The 21157-nt window shown below is 40.1% G+C and overlaps 1 protein-coding gene across 1 annotated transcript in view; it reads left to right on the forward strand.

Annotated features, from left to right (window-relative positions):
• The window catches only part of DDX10 (DEAD-box helicase 10), a 336928-nt gene that overhangs the window by 84539 nt on the left and 231232 nt on the right, over positions 1 to 21157 (forward strand). The window contains exon 13 of the mRNA XM_074957670.1: positions 4212 to 4656. Coding sequence (XP_074813771.1) covers positions 4212 to 4656 — 445 coding nt within the window. The remainder of the gene's footprint in view (positions 1 to 4211; positions 4657 to 21157) is intronic.

Raw genomic sequence — 21157 nt, forward strand, 5'->3', positions numbered from 1 at the left:
AGAGGCAATGCTTTCCTATTGAATCATAGAATCATAGAATATCAGGGTTGGAAGGGACCTCAGGAGGTCATCTAGTCCAACCCCCTGCTCAAAGCAGGACCAATCCCCAATTAAATCATCCCAGCCAGGGCTTTTTCACTCTTTTCTCACCATTTTTTCCTGAAACACTTCCACCATCAAATAGCCCACTGAATCCTAGATCCTTGCAAGTTACCCTACTTTATAAGTAACATCCGTTTTTAGCCAACTGACACCCAGGACACAGTTTACATCAGTGGTGAAAGCAGCCCAGAGACTTCCCTGGGAGTGGCAACCACACCAGGCTGAAGCTCGGCCACAGAACACATGCATTATTTAACTTACTTTTGCCTTGAGCTGTGCCTCCCCTCCCCTGCCCTCCCCCTAATACCTTGGGTTCTACTAAGGATTCGACAGGACAGGGAACAAGTCATCCTCATCACCCTCAAATGGCCCAGACAGTCTGGTTTCCAAGCCTCCTACAAGTGTCATCACATCCATCTGTCAGCATTTGGCCATTACTGCACCTGTTGACCCAGGAATATGGCAGACTCAGGCATCCTAACCTGGAGGTGCTTCATCTCACTGCTTGGTACTTGGATGGGCATCAAGCCTAGAACATTCATGCTCTGAAGCTGTGCAAACCATTCTTAATAATAGAAAGGACTTCTGGAAAATGTTACTAGTCAAGTGGAAATGGTTCTCGCTCTGGGCCCTGTAAAATCATACATCGCCAGAGACAGCAGATAGATAATCCCGCTATTTTAGACTATCTTCTTAGGCTATGTCTGCACTACTGTGGTAAGTCGACCTAAGTTATGCAATACCCACTACATGAATAACGTAACTGGAGTTGACATAGCTTAGGTTGATTTACTGCAGTGTCTACACTGCGCTTGGGAGATGCTCTTCTGTCGACTTCGCTTACTCCTCTCATTTCCAGGTCTTCATTAGACCCACTAAATTGACCGGTGACGCATCGATTGCCGCAGCGTCAATCCCGCAGTAGTGTAGACATAACCTTAGTCTCAAGGTGGGTCTTTCCCTTAGTTCGATATGGGTTTATCGGGTGGCAATCAGTGCATGTCACCAACCCTTGGGCTCAGGTGCAGACCAACTGCTTGCAAAAATTCTCTGGTCTCAGGCGCATTGAGTACTTGTGTACCTGCAATGGCATACAGATAGGGACCACACATCTCTAAGAACTCCAGTTACAGTGAGGTAAGTAGCTTCTCTTTCTCTCCATCCTACGCCAGATTGTGTACAGAAGGGTCAGAATTATCCTAGGTTGTAGGAGTAGAACAGATAGTGAGGGTGCAGGTGGATAGAAGATCAGATGAACCATGTCCAGGTTGAGTTTTAAAAAATATTGGGTAATTTAAAGTTAGGTGTTTCATTAGCCATGTAGAATGGGGCCTTTTTGGGGGAATGGAGACTTGTTTTACTTTAAATAGCAGAAATAACTAATAAAACTACTAACTTGGTCAATTCAGCTCCTAAGAATCTTGCATTTGACATGTTCAGCTCTCACCACCAGAAAGCTGTTACTAGAAATGATTATAAAGAAATTAGAATCTGCATAAAAATTCTTTATTAATTTTAAATTTGCCCATGGGCCTTAGAATACTCTTGTTTCTGTTGTTCACTTTTTCCATTTCCTTTACGGGTTTTAACCTGTTGCTGGCAACAGGCTTTAATTATTTAACAAGAAATCTTTCAAGTTACAGTTGGTGATCAAATCATTTCCTTGTGGCAACTGTAGGCATTCTTCTCATAGAAAAGTTTAATATTGTGTAAGTATTTAATGTGTTCTTAGAAGTCTCTTAATACAGTTTAGCAGGTGGAAGCAGGAGATGCCAGCACCAAGTGATCAGCAAGGTCTCTGTGCACCACCATGTGTCCTCAGACCACTCTTGGGGGCAGGGACACCACTTTTAGTTCTGTTGCCTAGAGAAAACTCTCTTCTTCCTTACCCTCCCTCATTCTGGACCTGGTTGTTTTAATCTTATTTATAGTTTAGGAAATTCAGCACTTGTAATATGTGTGTTCATTGATAACATCAGAAGAAAGTAGTCTTATATCCTCAGAACATATTTTCTTGTTTCTCAGTGTTCCCTGTCAATTGGGGAAAGAAGTGTTTAAAAAATAATTCCACAAAAATTGGTTAAGTCACCCAAGTCTTGGCAGTACCTGAAAATTGCCACACTGGCAACCCGTCTACTTCCCTAAACATGCCCCTTTCCAAAAATCCCAACAAAAACACAGATCAGTTATCCTCTCTCCTCCAAGTCTCCAGACCATAACCTAAGCAGAGGTGTCACCCTGAAAATCTAGAAGAGTCAGAGAAGCCATGAAATCCACTATGGATTTTGCTATTGCTCTTGATTTTTGCAAGGAAGGTGCTCAGGTGCTAAGGCAATAGGCAGCAGTAAAAACCCTAAGGCAAATTACTTTAAACAAATTTTTTAAAAAGACTGTAGATTGGCATTGTCCTGCTAAATATCTGTTTACCTAATACAAAAGTCTTAGAACAATGCCAATGTGTAATATTTTCCTAGCTTGGCTGAAAAACAGTTGGCTTTTACAGTCTTTTTTGGCTAGTTTGAGAGCTCATGAAGAATAACAATGTGACTCAGAATTAACACAGTTAACTTTTAAGTTATGAAATTGTCATGTGAAGGTCTAATTAAAAAAAAATAGGTAGAAGAGATTATTGCCTTTTAAGAGTTAGAGAGATCTCTTCCCCCCCCCCCCCCCCCAGTTAGTCATTTAGTTCAACTATGCATGCTCTTTTCATCTTTCCTCCTAAATCCATCTACTAGCTTCTCTGGGTAGAGGTGCAAAATGCTTGCTCCTCTTCCTCCGGGTCTTCCAGGGCTTTCTCTGTGTTCCTTGCTGCCCCCCTGCAGACTTTGATGGCATGCTGTCAAACAGTGAGGCTGTTGGGGTTAAGGAAGTGATTGTGAGCCTCTCTGGCTCTGTACTGGGAGCCCTTGAGGATACCCAGTCCAGCTCTTCGTGGAAAGGGCATGGCTGAGGATTCCTCCCAGAGCAACTGATTGAGTCTTTTGCTCTTGGTAAAGGTGCCTCATGCTTTGCTAGCACTGGGATGGAGCCTGGTGAATGCCTGCCTTTTCCAGCCTCTGTGAAATCTCCTGGTACAGGCAAATGTTCCTGCTGCTCTGGGCGAAGTCATGGAGGATGGTATATTCTGCCCACATGTTGATCAGCACCCGTGTGTGGTTGGTGGGCCAGGCAGCTGCCCTTGGAGCAGGATCTGTGTTCACCTGTACTGATCAGAAGAGTGCAGTAGAATACTATTGTAAAGTGATCAGCCCAGTTTGCTACTATGAGTGATAATGGAGGGACAAGGATCTTTATAGACTGGGTAAGGGTCAGGCAGGAAAGGGTTCACTGCATTGTGGGTATGGGGGTGGGGACTATTAAAACTCAGGTTGGTACCCCTTTTCCCAAGGCACACTGGCACATACTATACCATAGCCTAAAGTGCATACTTCCCTATACCCCTTCGACATGTTACTTGCCCTCTACTTGCCTTTGGATATGTGCTTCTGGGGCTTAGATGTACACAATAGGTGGGTTAAGGCACAAGCACATGCATGGACACGTGTACAGTCTCTAGTGTAGTTTTAGCCTTAACCATTTTTGTTACTCTTCTCTGAATTGCTTCTATGTCTTTTTGGGACCAAGGTACATAGAACTGTGCACAGTATTCTAGGTACAGTCTCAGCAATGATGAATACCCTTCTTTCCTTGGTGTGTGACATGAATCTTCTGCCTCTGCAGTACTAAATTGCATTGTCATTTATGCTATCTATTATATTGTAAATGTAATTTAATTTGCCATTTGCCGTCACTCTAGGTTTCTTTTGGGAGTACTGTTTTCTCAGCATTGCCCTCCTAATGAGCTCCTTATGTTTCCAGTTGTTTCCCCCCGTATTTGTTGGCTTGAATTTTTCCAACACTTTGACTCTCCGTGTGTGTGTGTGTGTGTGTGTAAATAAAATAAACAAAAAATCAGGAGATTCTAGTTTGTACATACTCCAGTCAAAATACATTAAACATAAAATATTATCAAAATTAAGCGCAGAACCCTGCTGATCACTTCTAACTTAGCAGAATGGTTTTCAGTTTCAGATTAATTTTTTGTTATTTTTAATTCCATGCTTTAGCTCCCTTGGCCTTGCAGTGGCACCTCGGGTTAGATTTCTTCAGAAAGCCCAGAAACAATTATCTGTGAATGAGTCACTGGAAGGAAAAAGCCACCCAAAAGGGACAGGGCAGTGTGAAGATGCATGCTCCTTAGTAAGCGATGAAGAGGTGGAGGAAAGCCGAACTCATTTTAAAGAAAAGATATCTACTGTTCAAAGAATGAAAGGAGAGGGAAAAAAAGAAGAACCAGAGGAAAAAGAACTCCCCAGCAAAGTCATTGACAAAGAGGGCGATGAGTCAGGAGAATTATCTGAAAAAGAAGAAGTTCCTTCAATAAACAAGGTTCCAAAAGCAGAATCCATTAATTTCCTTGAGGATGATGACGACGACTTTAGAGATCTTGATTTGCTGACAGTGAAACGGCAGAACGTTTTTGGCTTGGAAGCTAAAGATCTTGCAGTATTGGTAAGTGCGTTTTGGTATGAACCTCATGAATCTCATTTTCAGTTAATGCAACCTGCATAAGAGAATAGAGTAAGAAAAAAATTCTGCCCCTACACAATGCTAATTTGATATCAAATGACTTGCCAACCTGTATCAGAGGACAGAATTGGCCTTAATTGAAATTGCATGATTTATATTAGTTTTTATAGATATGAATGAACAGTATCCCACCTCATGGATGGCCTATGTTATATTATTCATAACGTAGATATCTGAGAAATTTAACAGTTTTAAGTCTTTACACTTACCAATTTTCTTGTACTTTCCTAAAAGTAGCAGCAGAGACTGTCATAACTTTAACTAAATTGATGAGGTTTTACAGTTTATGGAGCTGGGAACCTCATTGTAATTCATTATGCACCACTTCATAATACAAATCATTATAAATGTTCTTTACAATAATGTATCCTTCACACCATGAATTTTACTTTTAATGAGACCTTTGCTATTGGGAGCTAAGCCAGTAACTAAGAGAACGCTTCTTGTAAAACAGTTATAAAGGTTTATTAAAAGTGTTCATCTAGATCTTTCATTTCTGTGGCAAGTGTATATGGATTGACACCTCAGTATCCCTCTTTGCTTCATATTCTGACAAATGTAGCATTTTTCAAATGCAGTTTCTATTAAGTATAGTCATGATATTTATGGAAAATGTTACACTTGATAATGTATCTTTTCACCTAGTGATCCATTAGTTTCTTTACTACAAAAAGCTAAATTTAAATGACAGTATGTTTCACAGCGACTTGGTGGGGTAGTGTTTTTTACTTAGATATATTTATAAAGAGATCCTTGTATTAAGCAAAATTAGTTATTTTTAAGTGTCTGTCTATCTTTCATTGAATCTTTATCGTCACACAAAGTGGAAAGCAATTGTTTTAAATTTATGCTCTCCAGTCAGCCTGTGAATTATCTTTTTAAAAAAAGATGCTGAAAATTGTTTCACTTTTTTTTGTGAGAGTATTACTTGGAAACAGGCTATTTAATAAGTGACATGTCACATTGCTTTGAAATCCTGGGCAGTTGTACAGTACCAGGTTTGTACTCCAGCATTTAACTTTTATGGGAATCTTTTTGCCGCCTGGCTGCCCGGGATGGCCCAGGACTCGGGTGGCCTAGGACTAGGGTGGGGTGGCCATGGGGGAGGGGTGCTTTGGGCTTCAGTGGGGGAGGGCGACGGATTGGGCCTTAGGTAGAAGGGGAGGGGTCGGGGGCTAACCTTCCACAACGGCTGGTTCACCGGCTGCCCATGGCTCGGATATCTGTGTATCGGGCAGAGTAGTGTATTGTTTCCCCACTAAAAGTCTCAGGCAGAGTGGGGACTGGAGTTATCCAGCTTGTAGGCTTGAGTGTAATGTTCCCTCCCCACCCCAACCTCCTTCAGGGTTGTTAGGAAAAAGTAGTTGGAGATATTTATATACCTGGGAGATGTTGACGGGGAATAATGGAATGAGGGTGGGGGAAGACTGTATGCTAAAAGCTTCTTGTCAGCGTGCTGCTCCCGGGCCCCACTGCCTGTCCCTGGGCAATCCCCTCCATCAGTAGGATTTTCCTGCCTACTTTATTTAGTTTTCTGCTTATTTGGTATTTACCAAAATGTTTTGAATTCTAGTGTAAATGCAATATGATGAGAAAGCATATTGACATGTGTCAAGGTTCCTTCCCCACTCTGAACGCTAGGGTACAGATGTGGGGACCTGCATGAAAAACCTCCTAAGCTTATCTTTACCAGCTTAGGTCAAAACTTCCCCAAGGTACAAAATATTCCACCCTTTGTCCTTGGATTGGCTGCTACCACCACCAAACAAATATTGGTTACTGGGGAAGAGCTGTTTGTAAACGTCTTTCCCCCCAAAATACTTCCCAAAACCTTGCACCCCACTTCCTGGACAAGGTTTGGTAAAAAGCCTCACCAATTTGCCTAGGTGACTACAGACCCGGACCCTTGGATCTTAAGAACAATGAACAATCCTCCCAACACTTGCACCCCCCCCTTTCCTGGGAAATGTTGGATAAAAAACCTCACCAATTTGCATAGGTGACCACAGACCCAAACCCTTGGATCTGAGAACAATGAAAAAGCATTCAGTTTTCTTACAAGAAGACTTTAAATAGAAATAGAAGTAAATAGAAGTAAAGAAATCCCCTCTGTAAAATCAGGATGGTAGATACCTTACAGGGTAATTAGATTCAAAACACAGAGAACCCCTCTAGGCAAAACCTTAAGTTACAAAAAAGATACACAGACAGAAATAGTTATTCTATTCAGCACAATTCTTTTCTCAGCCATTTAAAGAAATCATACCTAGCTAGATTACTTACTAAAAGTTCTAAGAGTCCATTCCTGGTCTATCCCCGGCAAAGCAGCATATAGACAGACACACAGACCCTTTGTTTCTCTCCCTCCTCCCAGCCTTTGAAAGTATCTTGTCTCCTCATTGGTCATTTTGGTGAGGTGCCAGCGAGGTTACCTTTAGCTTCTTAACCCTTTACAGGTGAGAGGAGTTTTTCCTCTGGCCAGGAGGGATTTTAAAGGGGTTTACCCTTCCCTTTATGTTTATGACAACATGTAAAAAATCAGAAACAATAATTAAAATTTCAGCTTCAGGCAGAAGGGAACGTAGATGCTGGAACTAGGGGTGTTGGGAGTGCTACTGCACTCCCTGGCTTGAAGTGGTTTCCATTATATATAGGGTTTACCGCTTGATTCAATGGCTCTCAGCACCCTCACTGTAAAAATTATTCTGGTACCCCTGGAAAGGAATTGCCATTTAAAAAACACAAACATTTGTCTGTAGTTGGTGTGAGAGATCTGCTCATTTTAACCAAGAATTGTGCCAGTTTTCCAATCTCTTTCCAGGATAATTTTGCATGCTTAATCAGAAGACTATATTAATATTTGTATTTTAGTAGGAGGTGGTTTTGGATGTTATATTTGACAAATGGCAAAAAGAGGTGCTTCCATTTTTAAGAATGCTAGCTAGAGAAATGTTCTGAGAAGTATTAGTGATTAGAAGAGAGCCATTTTGAACCTCCGGAAGTAACATTTTGATACTGTCCTTGCATTAAGGATTCATGAGTCAGTTTATGTAAGCTCAAGCAAGGCGGAGGTTATTTTCTTTGAGGCAGGGTTGATATCTTGGTTTTATCTACTTGCAAAAAAAATTAATGGTTTTAAAGTCTTTCACATTAGTGTCCAAAAGACCCACACCAGTTATATGCATGCATGAAACCTGGGAATATGTCTGTCTTATGGCTTGCTCCTCAAGCATTTCTGTTATCAAATTCTGAGTTTTGTATTTGCTGAACAGCTGTTTTTAACACATTTAGTTTAGTTTAAAATGTTGCCTTCTATGACGAGAACTTTTATAAAACCTTATGTTCATTGGCCTGTGAGTGTTGCATATAAGTAACATAAATAACTGGAAGGTGAGATGGGGGAAAAAGGGGCAGAAAATGTTGTCCAGTCCCAGCTTTTAGCCGTCTGAGTTTAACTGGATACATCCTGACAGCCTTTCCTTGCTCCTTACCGGCTTTGCTCCCCTCACCTCTTATATAACTGTTCGAAAGGAATACAGTATTTGCATGAGGGGTCTCTGAAATTCCGAAGTGAGCTTTGCCTCAATGCTTTCTTTGGTAACCTTTTATAGATATATAACTTTTTTATTTATGCAGTTTTCTTGGTGTAAATTAACAGCAACTACAAAGATGTTTTTAAATATTTTAAGACTGTTCATTCGTATTGTTTTAAATGGCCTTCTTAGCTTGTTGCTGACTAGAGATTCACAGTAGCATGTTTATACTTGAACTCCAACAAAAAGTCCTCTGTAAATGAGATTTGTTTCCTTTTATTATGTCAAGCTAAGTGCCACATTGGATCAGATTGCTGGTCTCTCTGACTCGATATCCTGCCTCTGTCAGAGAGCACTGTCAACAATTTTCAAGCAGACTTAGATATGTTAAATCACAATGACTCTTTGAAAAACAAAGTTAAGTTACCCTCTTCCTCAAGCAGGACTTTATTCATGTCAGCTTTCACACCTCAGACTTTTTTTTGACCCAGCTCTATTCAAATAGTGTGACTAACATTGTTTAAATAGCGGGTGTGACAGGTTGGATCACAGAACCCCCCTTTGGGACTGCCACCTGATGTGCCTAGACTACCTCTGAGCCTGTTTTCCCTGCCAGCTTGGGACTTCAGTCCCTTGCCTGGTTTGAGCCAGACACGCTTGCCTGCTGCAAACACAGATCCAAGTCTGAACCATGTCCCCCACAAGCTGCAGGCTTAACTGAAAACAGCTTAAGAAGTGCTCCTGTCTCCAACACTCAGATACCTAGCTCCCAATGGGGTCCAACCCCAAATAAATCCGTTTTATAAGCTTTATACAGGGTAAACTCATAAATTGTTCGCCCTCTATAACACTGATAGAGAGGTATGCACAGCTGTCCCCCCTCCCCCCCCCCCCAAAAAAAAAGGTATTAATACTGTCACGGAGTGTGGGGGAGTCCAGGCCCTGCACCCCTCTTCCTGGGATTCACTGAGACTCTCAGCCAGCCAGTAAAACAGAAGGTTTATTGGACAACAGGAACACAGTCCAAAACAGAGCTTGTGGGTACACCCAGGACCCCTCAGTGAAGTCCTTCTGGGGGAGCAGGGAGCTTAGACCCCAGCCCTGGGGTTCCCTGTGTTCCTCCACCCAGCCCCAAACGGAAACTAAACCCACCGAGCAGGTTCCCTGCTGCAGCCACCGTCCACATTCCTGGGCAGAGGTGTCACCTCCCCCTCCCGGCTCAGGTGACAGGCTCTCAGGTCTCCCGTCCCCAGGGCACATTCCCAGGTCAACACTCCCCCCTCCCTGCTGCGTCACATCATCACAAATACATACTCTGGGTTAATTAATAAATAAAAAGTGATTTTATTAAATACAAAAAGTAGGATTTAAGTAGTTCCAAGTAATAGACAGAACAAAGTGAATTACCAAGCAAAATAAAATAAAACACGCAAGTCTAAGCCTAATATGGTAAGAAAACGGAATACAGATAATATCTCATCCTCAGAGATGTTTCAATAAGCTTCTGGATGCCTTCGTAGTCTGGGCACAATCCTTTCCCCCTGATACAGTCCTTGTTCCAGCTCAGGTGGTAGCTAAGGGATTTCTCATGACTGCAGCCCCTTTGTTCTGTTCCATCCCCTTATATATCTTTTGCACAAGACGGGAATCCTTTGTCCCTCTCTGGGTTCCCGTCCCTCCTTCTAAATGGAAAAGCACCTGGTTAAAGATGTATTCCAGACTTCATTACCCACTTGCCAGCACACAGGTATACAGGAAGACTTAGAAGTAAACAGAGCCATCTACAGTCAATTGTCCTAGTTGATGGGAGCCATCAAGATTCCAAACCACCATTAATGGCCCACACTTTGCATAATTACAATATGACCTCAGTTATATTTCATATTTCTAGTTTCAGAAACAAGAGTAAAAAGAAAAGGAGTACTTGTGGCACCTTAGAGACTAACCAATTTATTTGAGCATGAGCTTTCGTGAGCTACAGCTCACTTCATCGGAAACAAGAGTGATACAGTTATACAAATAGGATGATTACACTCGGTAGATTACACGCTTTGTAATGATACCTTACAAGAGACCTTTGCCATGAAGCATATTCCAGTTACATTATATTCACACTCATTAGCATATTTTCATAAAATCATATGGAGTGCAACGTCACGGTGGGGAAAGATTATTTTTATGCCACTCTTTTCCTTTCATTGTTAGAATCAACTGATGCTCAGAATTTTCAAAATCTACCATCAGTATGGACCAAGTATAGAACCTTAGCATCCCAAAGTTGAATATTTCAGAAACCTGTGAGGATAATAAAACAAGATGTTATAACAGAAAGTGTTTGCATCTCTGGTGGTCACTACTGGCATGACTGCCATAATAAACTATGACATCAGTCTAAATAAACTGATTCTGTGTGGTGAATGTTGCTAACCTGAAAATTTTATATACAATATTTTTGCAAGTGCAGAATGCTAGCTAAATAATCTGTGTGTAACGTTTGTGAAGTATTTTGGTTTCTGCATACAAATAGGAGCAAGGGCAATTTTTTCTTTATTGCTAGCCCAGAGTGTATTTTGCTCAAATGAGTAGGTGTGTTAAGGAAATATTTCTAGACCTGGAGAAGATGAAATACTGAAGGCCAGTCCTACTATAATCTGAGATAGGAAGCTGTTTGTGAACATAATTGCAAGCACAAGTACTCAAATTTTGCTTGTGCATGTGCTTATCACCAGTGTATTGCTCTGTGTGGTATTTGCATTTTTAAGCAAGTATTTCCTTTCTGTATAACACATTGAGTATTGTGACATAGTTGGATGAGGCACCAAGGCCAGTGGGCATCCTCGAATGTATGTACTCTGAGAATCGTTCTGTGTAAAGAAACTACTTAAACAAATATTAACGTTCTTTGAAACAGAGTATCCTCTAGTAGGTTGGTAGTTTTGGTTTCAATTCATCTGAATTGAACATTCTGGAGTTAAAAGTTTCTGTGGCAACCCCTCTGCCCCGAAACAACAAACAAACAAGCAAACAAAACCAAAATCCAAACCAACAGCACCACTTCATTGTATCTGGAAGGTTACTGAGCTTAAAGGAAAATGTACCTACATTATACTCCTGGTCAGAGACCACCAGGGAAAAGACTCATGCTTGAAACTCCCAGCTGTTAGGATATTGATATTCAGGCCTGTCTGTAAAGGCCTATACTCTAAGAATTTAGGTGTATTCTTATCACTTAGCTAGTTATAGAGATATAAAAGAATCAAAATCACTGTCTGCCAGTGTAAGGTCCTTCTCTTACTGTGACAGTCTGAGGCCCTGTGCTTAGGCTGAGATCTTTGGCTAAGCAACAGAGGCAGCCATAAACTGGGAAGCCACTGGTCACATCCTCACATTCCAAACTAGTCACATTGAAATAAGGTGCTATTGGGCTGTTAGGCATTATCAGGACAGGACTGTATTCCTATCGCCTCCAGAGAAAGGGAAGTGCCTAGACAGTGTAAAAGGAAACTTAGTTTGATAGCATCCTGTCTGGCAAGAACTCACTTATCAATAGCTGGGATATGAAATCCTCATTTCTGTGTTTGTTCTATCACTGTAGTCCCCATTTCCCCATGGTTTGTCTGTATAATCTCTGTCTGGTTCTGTGATTGTTCCTGTCTGCTGTATAATTAATTTTGCTGGGTGTAAATTAATTAAGGTGGTGGGATATAATTGGTTACATAATCACGTTACAATATGTTAGGATTGGTTAGTTAAATTTCAGTAAAATGATTGGTTAAGGTATAGCTAAGCAGAACTCAAGTTTTACTATGTAGTCTGCAGTCAGTCAGGAAGTGTGTGTGTGTGGGGGGGGAGGGGAAATTGGAATCATGTTTTGCTAAAGGGGGAAATGGGAACAGGGAATGGGGGTGGGGAAATTGGAATCATGTTTGGCTAAGGGCAGGAATGGGAACAGGGACACAGGTGTAAGGCTCTGTGGGTGTCAGAGCTGGGAAGGAGGACACTAAGGAAGGAAACTGGAATCATGCTTGCTGGAAGTTCACCCCAATAAACATCAAATTGTTTTCACCTTTTGGACTTCGGGTATTGTTGTTCTCTGTTCATGGGAGAAAGACCAGGGAAGTAAGTGGGTGAAGGAATAAGCCCCGATTGTGTGGTGAAACAGTTTTCCTGTCCCTCTGATAAACATCTGTTTGATGAGATCAAAGTGTCCAGTAGGCAGCTACAAGGAAGCTACCTTCTGTTTTCTCGTAAGTCCAGGCAGGTAGAAGGTCTAGTTACCTTGAAACATCAAGGTAGAATTTTGATCAATGAAGACTTCAAGATGAATGATGTATCTTGAAGGATGACCTTGTGTGGCTTGATATGCCGTTTCTAGCTGTTCAGCAAGAGCACAGGGTGCACGCAAGTTTGTAATCTGCAGCTGTGCTCATGAACCATTGTAAGCTTAAAAATTAAAGCATAAAATTTTTTAACTTTAAGATTTTAACTGTTTGATTAAAATTGTTATCTGTTGAAATATTTCCCAGTGTGTGTCTATTAAAGTAGAGGCACAAAGCACTTGTGTCTAGCTGTGCACTTTAATGTTGAATGATGTATATAGTAGTACGCTGTTTAAAGTGGATTATCACGGAAAATTGTCAGTCTAGGGCTTAACATTTTAATTTAATGGTTTCTTATATTTTTCAGTAGAAGAAAGAATCTCTTACTGAAGATTTATTTTGTTCTTTAATCTAGAAATGTGTACTGTAGAAATTGTATGGAAGGATTCAAATACAATGCATCTTTGGTTTGCTTTTTGTGTGTCCATTTAATAGATATTAAAATTATATATTGAGTGATGATTACAGTAATTTGTCAGAATTTTTGCCTTGTTTGCTTTCTGGTTAAGTGTTATGTGAAGTTCCTTACCTTAAAATAGCAGAACTCTCTAGGGATTTTGGAAGCATGTATATAATTATTTTTAAGATTATGAACAGATTTAAACAATATCCTAATTTGTATAGCATTAAACTAAAGAATGAAAATACCTACCATTTTGATAAATTACATTTGAGTTATAAGTATTGTTGAAACAAGGACTATAAAATTTCTCATATTGCATGATCGGAATTTTAGATTGACAAATTGTTAGCATTACACAGGAAATGGAGCACCAATCTCACATGAATTCTTCTTCCAGCAAAGTCATGCTGTTAGATTATCTCTTCTTATACCTTCCTGTTACAGTAGAGAGGTGAGATATAGTTGGTCTGAGTCTTTCTTCATCGACACTATAAACTTTGTTTTGGTTAATTATCTGAAGACAGCAAAGTAGTGTCTCCTGACTGACATTCAGTAATTCTTTTATTAGTTTTTTTACCTATGGTTTTCTCCACAAGGCACCTGCCTCATTCAGTGCAGAGGACATACCTGCACTGGGGATGAATCAGACTGTTGTCTCTAGGAACCCCACCTGGTTTGTTGCAGTAATTGGAAGGTGTTTAGTAAATGGGGCAGGGGGTTTCAGGAAGAGGAAGGGTGGTGTCATGATTAAGGCAGTTAAGTGCTGCGTTGGAGAGTTGGATTTTACCCCTGCCTGTGCCATGGAGTTCCTATGCTGGGCAATTCATTTAAATGAAACCTTTCCTAGGTGGTCAATAGTGTGTTCCTCATTTTCTGGGCGCTCAAATTGCTACCCTAGAGTTTCATTGGCAAAACTGGGCATTTGTCCCAATTGCTCTTGCCCCAAGGGGGCACAGAGGCATGCTTGGGTTTTCATGGGAAGAATAGAATGAAAACTGGTACACACTTTATAACAGTTAAATGCTAAAATATCAAATAGCATAAAAATTGGCCTACAAGTGCTGCTAAGCACCCCATCTTTCTTTTTTTAGATGTAGTTTATGTAGGACTTGGATGTAGTTGAAATTTTTGGTGCTAAAAAGGTAACTGAGGCATAAGTAAGGCTAAGATTTTGTCACGGGGCTTTTTAGTAAAAGTGACGGACAGGATGCAGGCAATAAACAATAAATCATGGGAGCCCCACCGCCCAGAGCTGAAGTCACGGACATCATCTAAAATCACAGAATCTGTGACCTGACCAACTCGTAGCTTTAGGCATAAGTGATTCTATCTCAAGCTATAGGGTACTCAAAGCAGCAAATTCTAAACAGTTAAATTGGTGTTCATGTTATATGCATAAGATTAATAGAGACCACATAGCAATAGAAAATTATTTTAACAAAACACAAATCCCTAATATGCTGCTGATGCCGCCAAAGTTCTGTAATTTATCTCTATCTCTGGATGCTTTTTCCTTTAAGTCCCTGCCATTGCTATCTTTCAGAAGTGATTTGCAGTAGAGATTTGATTGCTAATTTTCTTAGCACATTGATGCTAATAGCTTACAAAGTAAATTACGTGTATTTTACTGCGTGTTCTAGACATAGACTAGGAATTACTTTTGGCCTTGGGTTTCCAGTTTAGGGCATTATTAGTAGGTTATAAAGCTGGCTTTGAAACAATGGGAATGGGATTGCTTTGAAATTTTGTGTCCCAGTTAAACTAAAGGTGGAGTAGGAGAGGTAAGTGACTTTCCTTGGACTTATTTTCTTTGTCATTGAATATCTGTTATGTAATCTGATATTGAAAGTTAGGACACATCCTGAAGTAGGATAGCTCAAATATGTTAGTTCCATTAATAGCACAGCATCAGTAGCTATTTCACTCTTTTCTCTGTATTCTCATTGTCTCTCTTATACACACTCTGCCTTCCTATTTTTGTAACAAATAAAAACAAAGACTAAGGTTTCTCTGTACTGCCATGTAAAAGAGACCTTGGATAAGGTGGCAGGACTTTAGTAGATATTAAAGTTCGATAAGTTTCTGAGCTCATTTTTTTTGAGAGAGTCATGGTTATGGTCTGTTTTTATTTGTGAATTTTACTTGAATACATCAGGATTTTAAACGTATGTTGTATTCTTTACGGTTTTTATTTAGGAGAGTAATATTTCTTAGAATTAGTGACTATCAAATATATAATCAGTATTATCTAATCGTTGGCTATAGCATAATAGAAGTTATTTGTTTAAAATGTGTGGAACAATATTTAGCAATATTCATATTTTTAAAAACTTTAAAAACATCTAGATACTTTCTTTTTATATTTTGATTTTGTGAGATCAGCTGTTGTGCTTGCAAATGCAGGAGCTATTGTTTTTTAAAAGCACTGCAGGACCGTGTAGTTGAGAACAAGGATAGAGCCTGAAGTAGTTTTCTTTTCTTTTTTGCTTATCGTTCAGTGATAGGATCGTCTAGTCATAAATGTGATATATTTTCTGGCTGGTCCTGTGGTATGGATTTTGCATTTTAGGATATGGGATCATAAATTGTTGATCCTCTAGGAGGACAATATGGAAAACTGTTTGACAATGAGATCCTGTCTCAACTAATTAGCTTGGTTTGTAATTCAAGGGCAGGCATACACTAGAATTTCCCCACCCCCTGCAGATACAATAAACGCTCTACACTGGAATATTGGGATGTTAGATTGGGTGGGATCTGAGTTACCCAGGAAAGAATTTTCTGTAGTATCTGGCTGGTGAATCTTGCCCATATGCTCAGGGTTTAGCTGATCACCATATTTGGGGTCGGGAAGGAATTTTCCTCCAGGGCAGATTGGAAGAGGCCCTGGAGGTTTTTCGCCTTCCTCTGTAGCATGGGGCACGGGTCACTTGCTGGAGGATTCTCTGCTCCTTGAAGTCTTTAAACCACGATTTGAGGACTTCAATAGCTCAGACATAGGTGAGAGGTTTATTGCAGGAGTGGGTGGGTGAGATTCTGTGGCTTGCGTTGTGCAGGAGGTCAGACTAGATGATCATAATGGTCCCTTCTGACCTTAGTATCTATGAATCTATTGTGACTCGAACATCTGCAGGCTTAAATTTACAAAAGCACGGAAAATGACAGATAGGGATAAACCTTCTTATAACTAGTCTTGTTGGGAATCGACTCCAAAAAAACACCAGGTAACTGCTTGTTTCAACATTGATTTGCCATAGAAAATGTATTAAGGAGCCATGTTTTAGCCTTAATAGGTACCAAACTTGAAACACAGTTCTCTAATACTTTCTTCTCTGCACATAGGCAAAAAGGAAGCGTGCTACAGTGCAGATGGATTAGAAGCATTTTTCACAACTTTGACTAAATATGATTACTTCTATTACTGTCTGGACCCAAAGGGGTTTCCTTCTGCTCTTCTACTTTCAGTCAGATTTTGATCAATCATTGCATTCAGATATTTTTTCTTACCAACTCAAGCATCCTTTGTTGGTTGTTTCTAGAAACCTCTTCAGTGCTTTGGCTGTCATTACCAGTCAGAGGCAAGTGGCTCCTCCAGGAGCTGTTCCTTGGATGAAAGGGCAGAGAATGTCCACCATGTGGGTGTGCTTGGATAGCAGCAGGATTGTGGTTCCACACCTGTGAAGCCTTCTCTTGCTCCTTTCTGTGGGTAGGGTGCAGCCCAGATGTTCATGCACAGTAGAGCAAAGCTGTTTTAACACTGCCCAGTATCTTTAAAGTGAGCATGCTTTGCTTCCTTAAAGACGCTTTGCAATGTTAACCTTGTAGCAAACTGAGCACAGAAATATTTATTTTCATGTACACCTTAATTGAAGATTAACACCGTGACGTATACCATAAATTATTATCCTTGCTGCCTCAGCTCTTTCCCATCTAGGTTAGAAATAGAGGGTTCCTGGTTATTTCGAGTTGTGGTATGCAAGCACTGTGTGCTACATACAAACCACTGGTTGCTGTAAAAGTGAAATAAGCTGGTATAGGGTTGGATACAAGCAAAACAAAGTGCTCCAAAAACTTGCTACATAATGGGAAAATAATTTTATTTAAAGCAGGTGGAAACAAGACCTGTCAACAAAAGTCACAAGCTTCTTCAACCTCGACAGCAAACCGCATGTGTATTCTGAAAATTAAATGAAAACAAGTGTATAAAAAATTAAACTCTTTGTATGCAGCTCCAATAACGTCCGTTCAAGCAACATTTGCTTTCAGGAAAGATTGTGACATCCAATTTAATGCAATTGGATGTCATTTCAAAAAACATTGTCAGAGAATGCTTCCATACTTGAAAGCACTTAGTAAACAATGATCTATCTAGAGACATGCTTCAATATTATATTTTATATTGCTTTTTGGGGCACCGTTCCATGTTGGGCTTATTGGGGCTGTCCATCTTCTTGCCAGTATTATTTTAAAATAGAGTGTTCTTGTCATACTCTAACCTAGTAAGAATCCTACAAAGGTTTTGAAACCAGTTTGGGGGTGGAAGTGGGGGATAAAAAAATGCTTTTAATGGCAATAGGCCCTTTTGCACTCTGCTAAGTAAAAGTGCTTCAGTATCTCTTGCATCATCTTTCGAATGCATTCCCAATGTTTTCTCTGTCTCCTGTTCCAGTGCATTATTTAAGGACTTCTGCACATAGTACAATGTTGGTTATTCTACAAGTTGATATAGATAAATGACTAGCTCCTCTTGTTCACTGTGTAGTGCCTCCTATGGTGCTCAGGTAAATGGGAAGTTGTGCAGAGGAGGGAAGAGCAACATGCCTGAGTTACTGATGATTTGTTTTGATTTTTTTTTTTTACCATTCAAATACGTCTTCTCTCCATCTCTTACTAAGCTGTGTGTAATGCATAAAATGGTTGTCCTAAACAAGTAATCTTTCTAAAATTTTATTGTGAATACTTATTTAAGATTAACAGTGACATTTGGTGTCTTCATTTTGAAATCTGCCTGTTTATGATAGATGTTGGATCTCTGTAGTTTGAGCCTTCTTATTAGTAAAGGTGCAGTGTATTGTATTGTATAGGGTGATCAGATGTCCCGATTTTTGTGTCTTTTTCTTATATAGGCTCCTATTCCCCTCCTATCCCCATCCTGATTTTTCACATTTGCTGTCTAGTCACTCTAGTCTTGTATGTAATTCTGATATGCAAGATCTTGCTTCTAAGCAAAATCCTAAAAGTTGAAATGACAAGCCAACCTTCATGAATGATGGGATGTTAGAGGTTTGCAGCTCCTCTTGTGTGTCCTTTATATATAATCAGTAGATTGGGACTGTAAGTAGGAAGCCATCTTATTTAGCATATTTAAAGGAGAATTTACCTTCTGTTGAGTTCTGACTTGCATATACAATGATTCAAATATTTTCCTTTTGAGAATGCAGATATTGTTGAAGCGGAAAGTTTGTCTCAAATGCAATTTTGCATCCTCATGATTTAGGTGACAACGTATTTTTATTAGCTTGTTGGTTTTTAATCTCTTTGATTTGCCTATGTCTGACTTACAGTATGTTAGTTTAGTTCATTTACAACTAGTGGCTTATAAGCAGCAGAAAGTACACTTCAGCTGGAAATGACGAAACTCTATTTCAAGGACAGATGGAAAAGAGCAGCGGCACTTCACCTTGATACACACAATTGAGCTGTACTAGTTTTAGGATTAGAAAATAGGCTGAGATAGACTTTTCAATAGGTGTATGTGGCAGGGCCGACTCCTCTCCTGCCTACTTTGTAGTCCACAAAGAGCGCAGAGTCCACCTTCTGGTAAAACACCTGCATTTTATTTAGAGTGTTCTTTCCCTCTTTCTTTACAGACTATGCAGCATCATATCAATAGAACCATGGAGCCCTCAGCTCCTGAGCCATGGAGAGGAGAGAACTCTTGTGGTTCTGACTCTACAACCCTGCTTCTCTTTCTCTCTCTCTCTGTCTTTCCCATTCACTCTCACTTTGTTTGCACTTTGTTCCTGTACCTTTTGTGTGATCTGGGCTAATGAGTTAATTAACCTTTAATTCCCTCCAGCCCATCCCCATCTATCAATTGGGTGCAGTTCCCATAGTCAGGTGTGCTCTGGGGCAAGTAATTGGAGTAGCTGTGATGAGAGTGCTGGCTTAGCTGCTGTTGCCCTGTACCCTGTCCCAAGGGGAGTTTGAGAACCAGGTCAGTTATGGCAACTGTGAAAGCTGAAGTGGCTTTTAATTGAATCTAAATGATTGAAATTTCAATCAGAAATGTTAGTAATAAGGACAGCAAATCCTGTCCAGATTGTCTTGACATTTATGGCACTAATACCCATTTAAATAGTACAGTCTAAAACATGTGGCATTATGTATCATGTCTGTTTCATATTAGGTGGCTTCCAATACTCAGTTATTGGACAATAAGGCATTTAGGAGCTTCTGCTTCTGCTGGACTTAGTGATAGGTGATTGCTATCCGCGAAAGATCACAAAAAATTCAGGTTGCTTCCAGTCCCAAGAGACCACCTATCTCCCAGGTCAATTTGTATGTCAGATCTCACATCACAGACAATGCTTGTAGCCAATCCTATAGTAAACTAAGGATCTATTAACTAGGACAAAGGAATGAGAGAGTTATTTACAGGTTAAAGCAGGCAAATTTATATACACAAATGAGTTGCAGACTGGGGTTCCAAAAGGTGACACAGTTGTAGCAGTCTGTCAGCACTGAATGTCTTCTAGGTCTAACCTGGGGATCTTGACTTCTGTTTTGTAGCTCCAGCTCTGTGAGTCCAAGCAGCCCAAGAGATGAAAACTTTTCTTGTTCATTATCTTTATTTCCTTCTTCCAGAATTCAAGCTGATGGGACGCAGCATGTGCAGGGGCAATGAGCAATGTCTTTGTATTTTGATGTCCCACAATAGCCCATTTAATTTTCATAGCACTTTTTGATGGGCAAGAGATGATCCCTTCTGAAACACTGACAGTTTCAGGGCAAACATTTTTTAGTTATAAAGCAAAATATTAAATATTGCGTGATAGCATGTGATAAAGAAATTATAAGTGAGATTATGAAATGCTTCTAAATTGCTGCCTGCATTAAAGTCTTAATACTAAACAACAGATAGGTATTGGACTTCTAACAATCTTAACCATACTAACACACAGGTGAAAGAGACTGGTTTCTATCAATGAATTTGTCAGTGCTCAGCTGAGGCCTAAAGCCTTGGCAAGAGCTGGCACCTGGTTTACCAGCATTACCACATAATACTGCACAGTATTTTGAAAATGTAAAATGCTGTAAAATGCTCATCTTCACGTACCATATCTTTTTTACGTGTAAGGACTGTGAGGTTAAATGATTTGCCCAAGGTCATGCAAGTGGTCAGTAGAGGAGCTGGAATGAGAATTGAGGATTTCACCTCCCATTCACTAGAACATTGTCTGCCTTCATTCATATAGGCTAGGATCCTGTGATCATCCTGAACTCTGTCATGCACCTTTTTCACTTTAGTCATTAGAGATGCGAGAAAAGGGCCTCTGTTTAATATCTGATATGAAGCAACTTCTAAGATCTCCTCCGCTCCCCAAAACCCACCGAGTTAGTGAATGGTTCTCTGCTATCATCAGGGTTCTTTGTCTTCTTACACAGTTTTATTGCTAGGATGCAGAGGAAAAACGTGGGTTCTGTGTTGTGTTTTTAGAGTAGGTCTTGATCCTGACTTTGGCAAACAACTGTGACACAACATGGTGATTTTTGGTAGAATGGCATTGCCAGTTAGCACTGATCTTAGCACTCATTTCTCAGCATTTGGTAAGTCCTAATAAGGTAAACTTCAGACCATGATTTTATAGCCCAGAGACTACCAGCTAAGCCATGTTGTCATGTGTCTCAAAAATGAGGACATTGTTCCATTCAAATTATTTTTGTAAAATCGTTTGTTAAATTAGTTTGCTTAAAACCTACAATAGTACAGTTGTGCATACTCATTTCATATTGCACTTCTCCAACCTACTGCAGTGTTTGGGTGTACAAGAGTGAGTTAAGGAGTCAAATATGCTGAATCAGGGATTAACTCAGAATTGCCTTGC

Source organism: Natator depressus, chromosome 1, assembly GCF_965152275.1.
Source record: "Natator depressus isolate rNatDep1 chromosome 1, rNatDep2.hap1, whole genome shotgun sequence".
NCBI classification, from domain to species: domain Eukaryota; kingdom Metazoa; phylum Chordata; order Testudines; family Cheloniidae; genus Natator; species Natator depressus.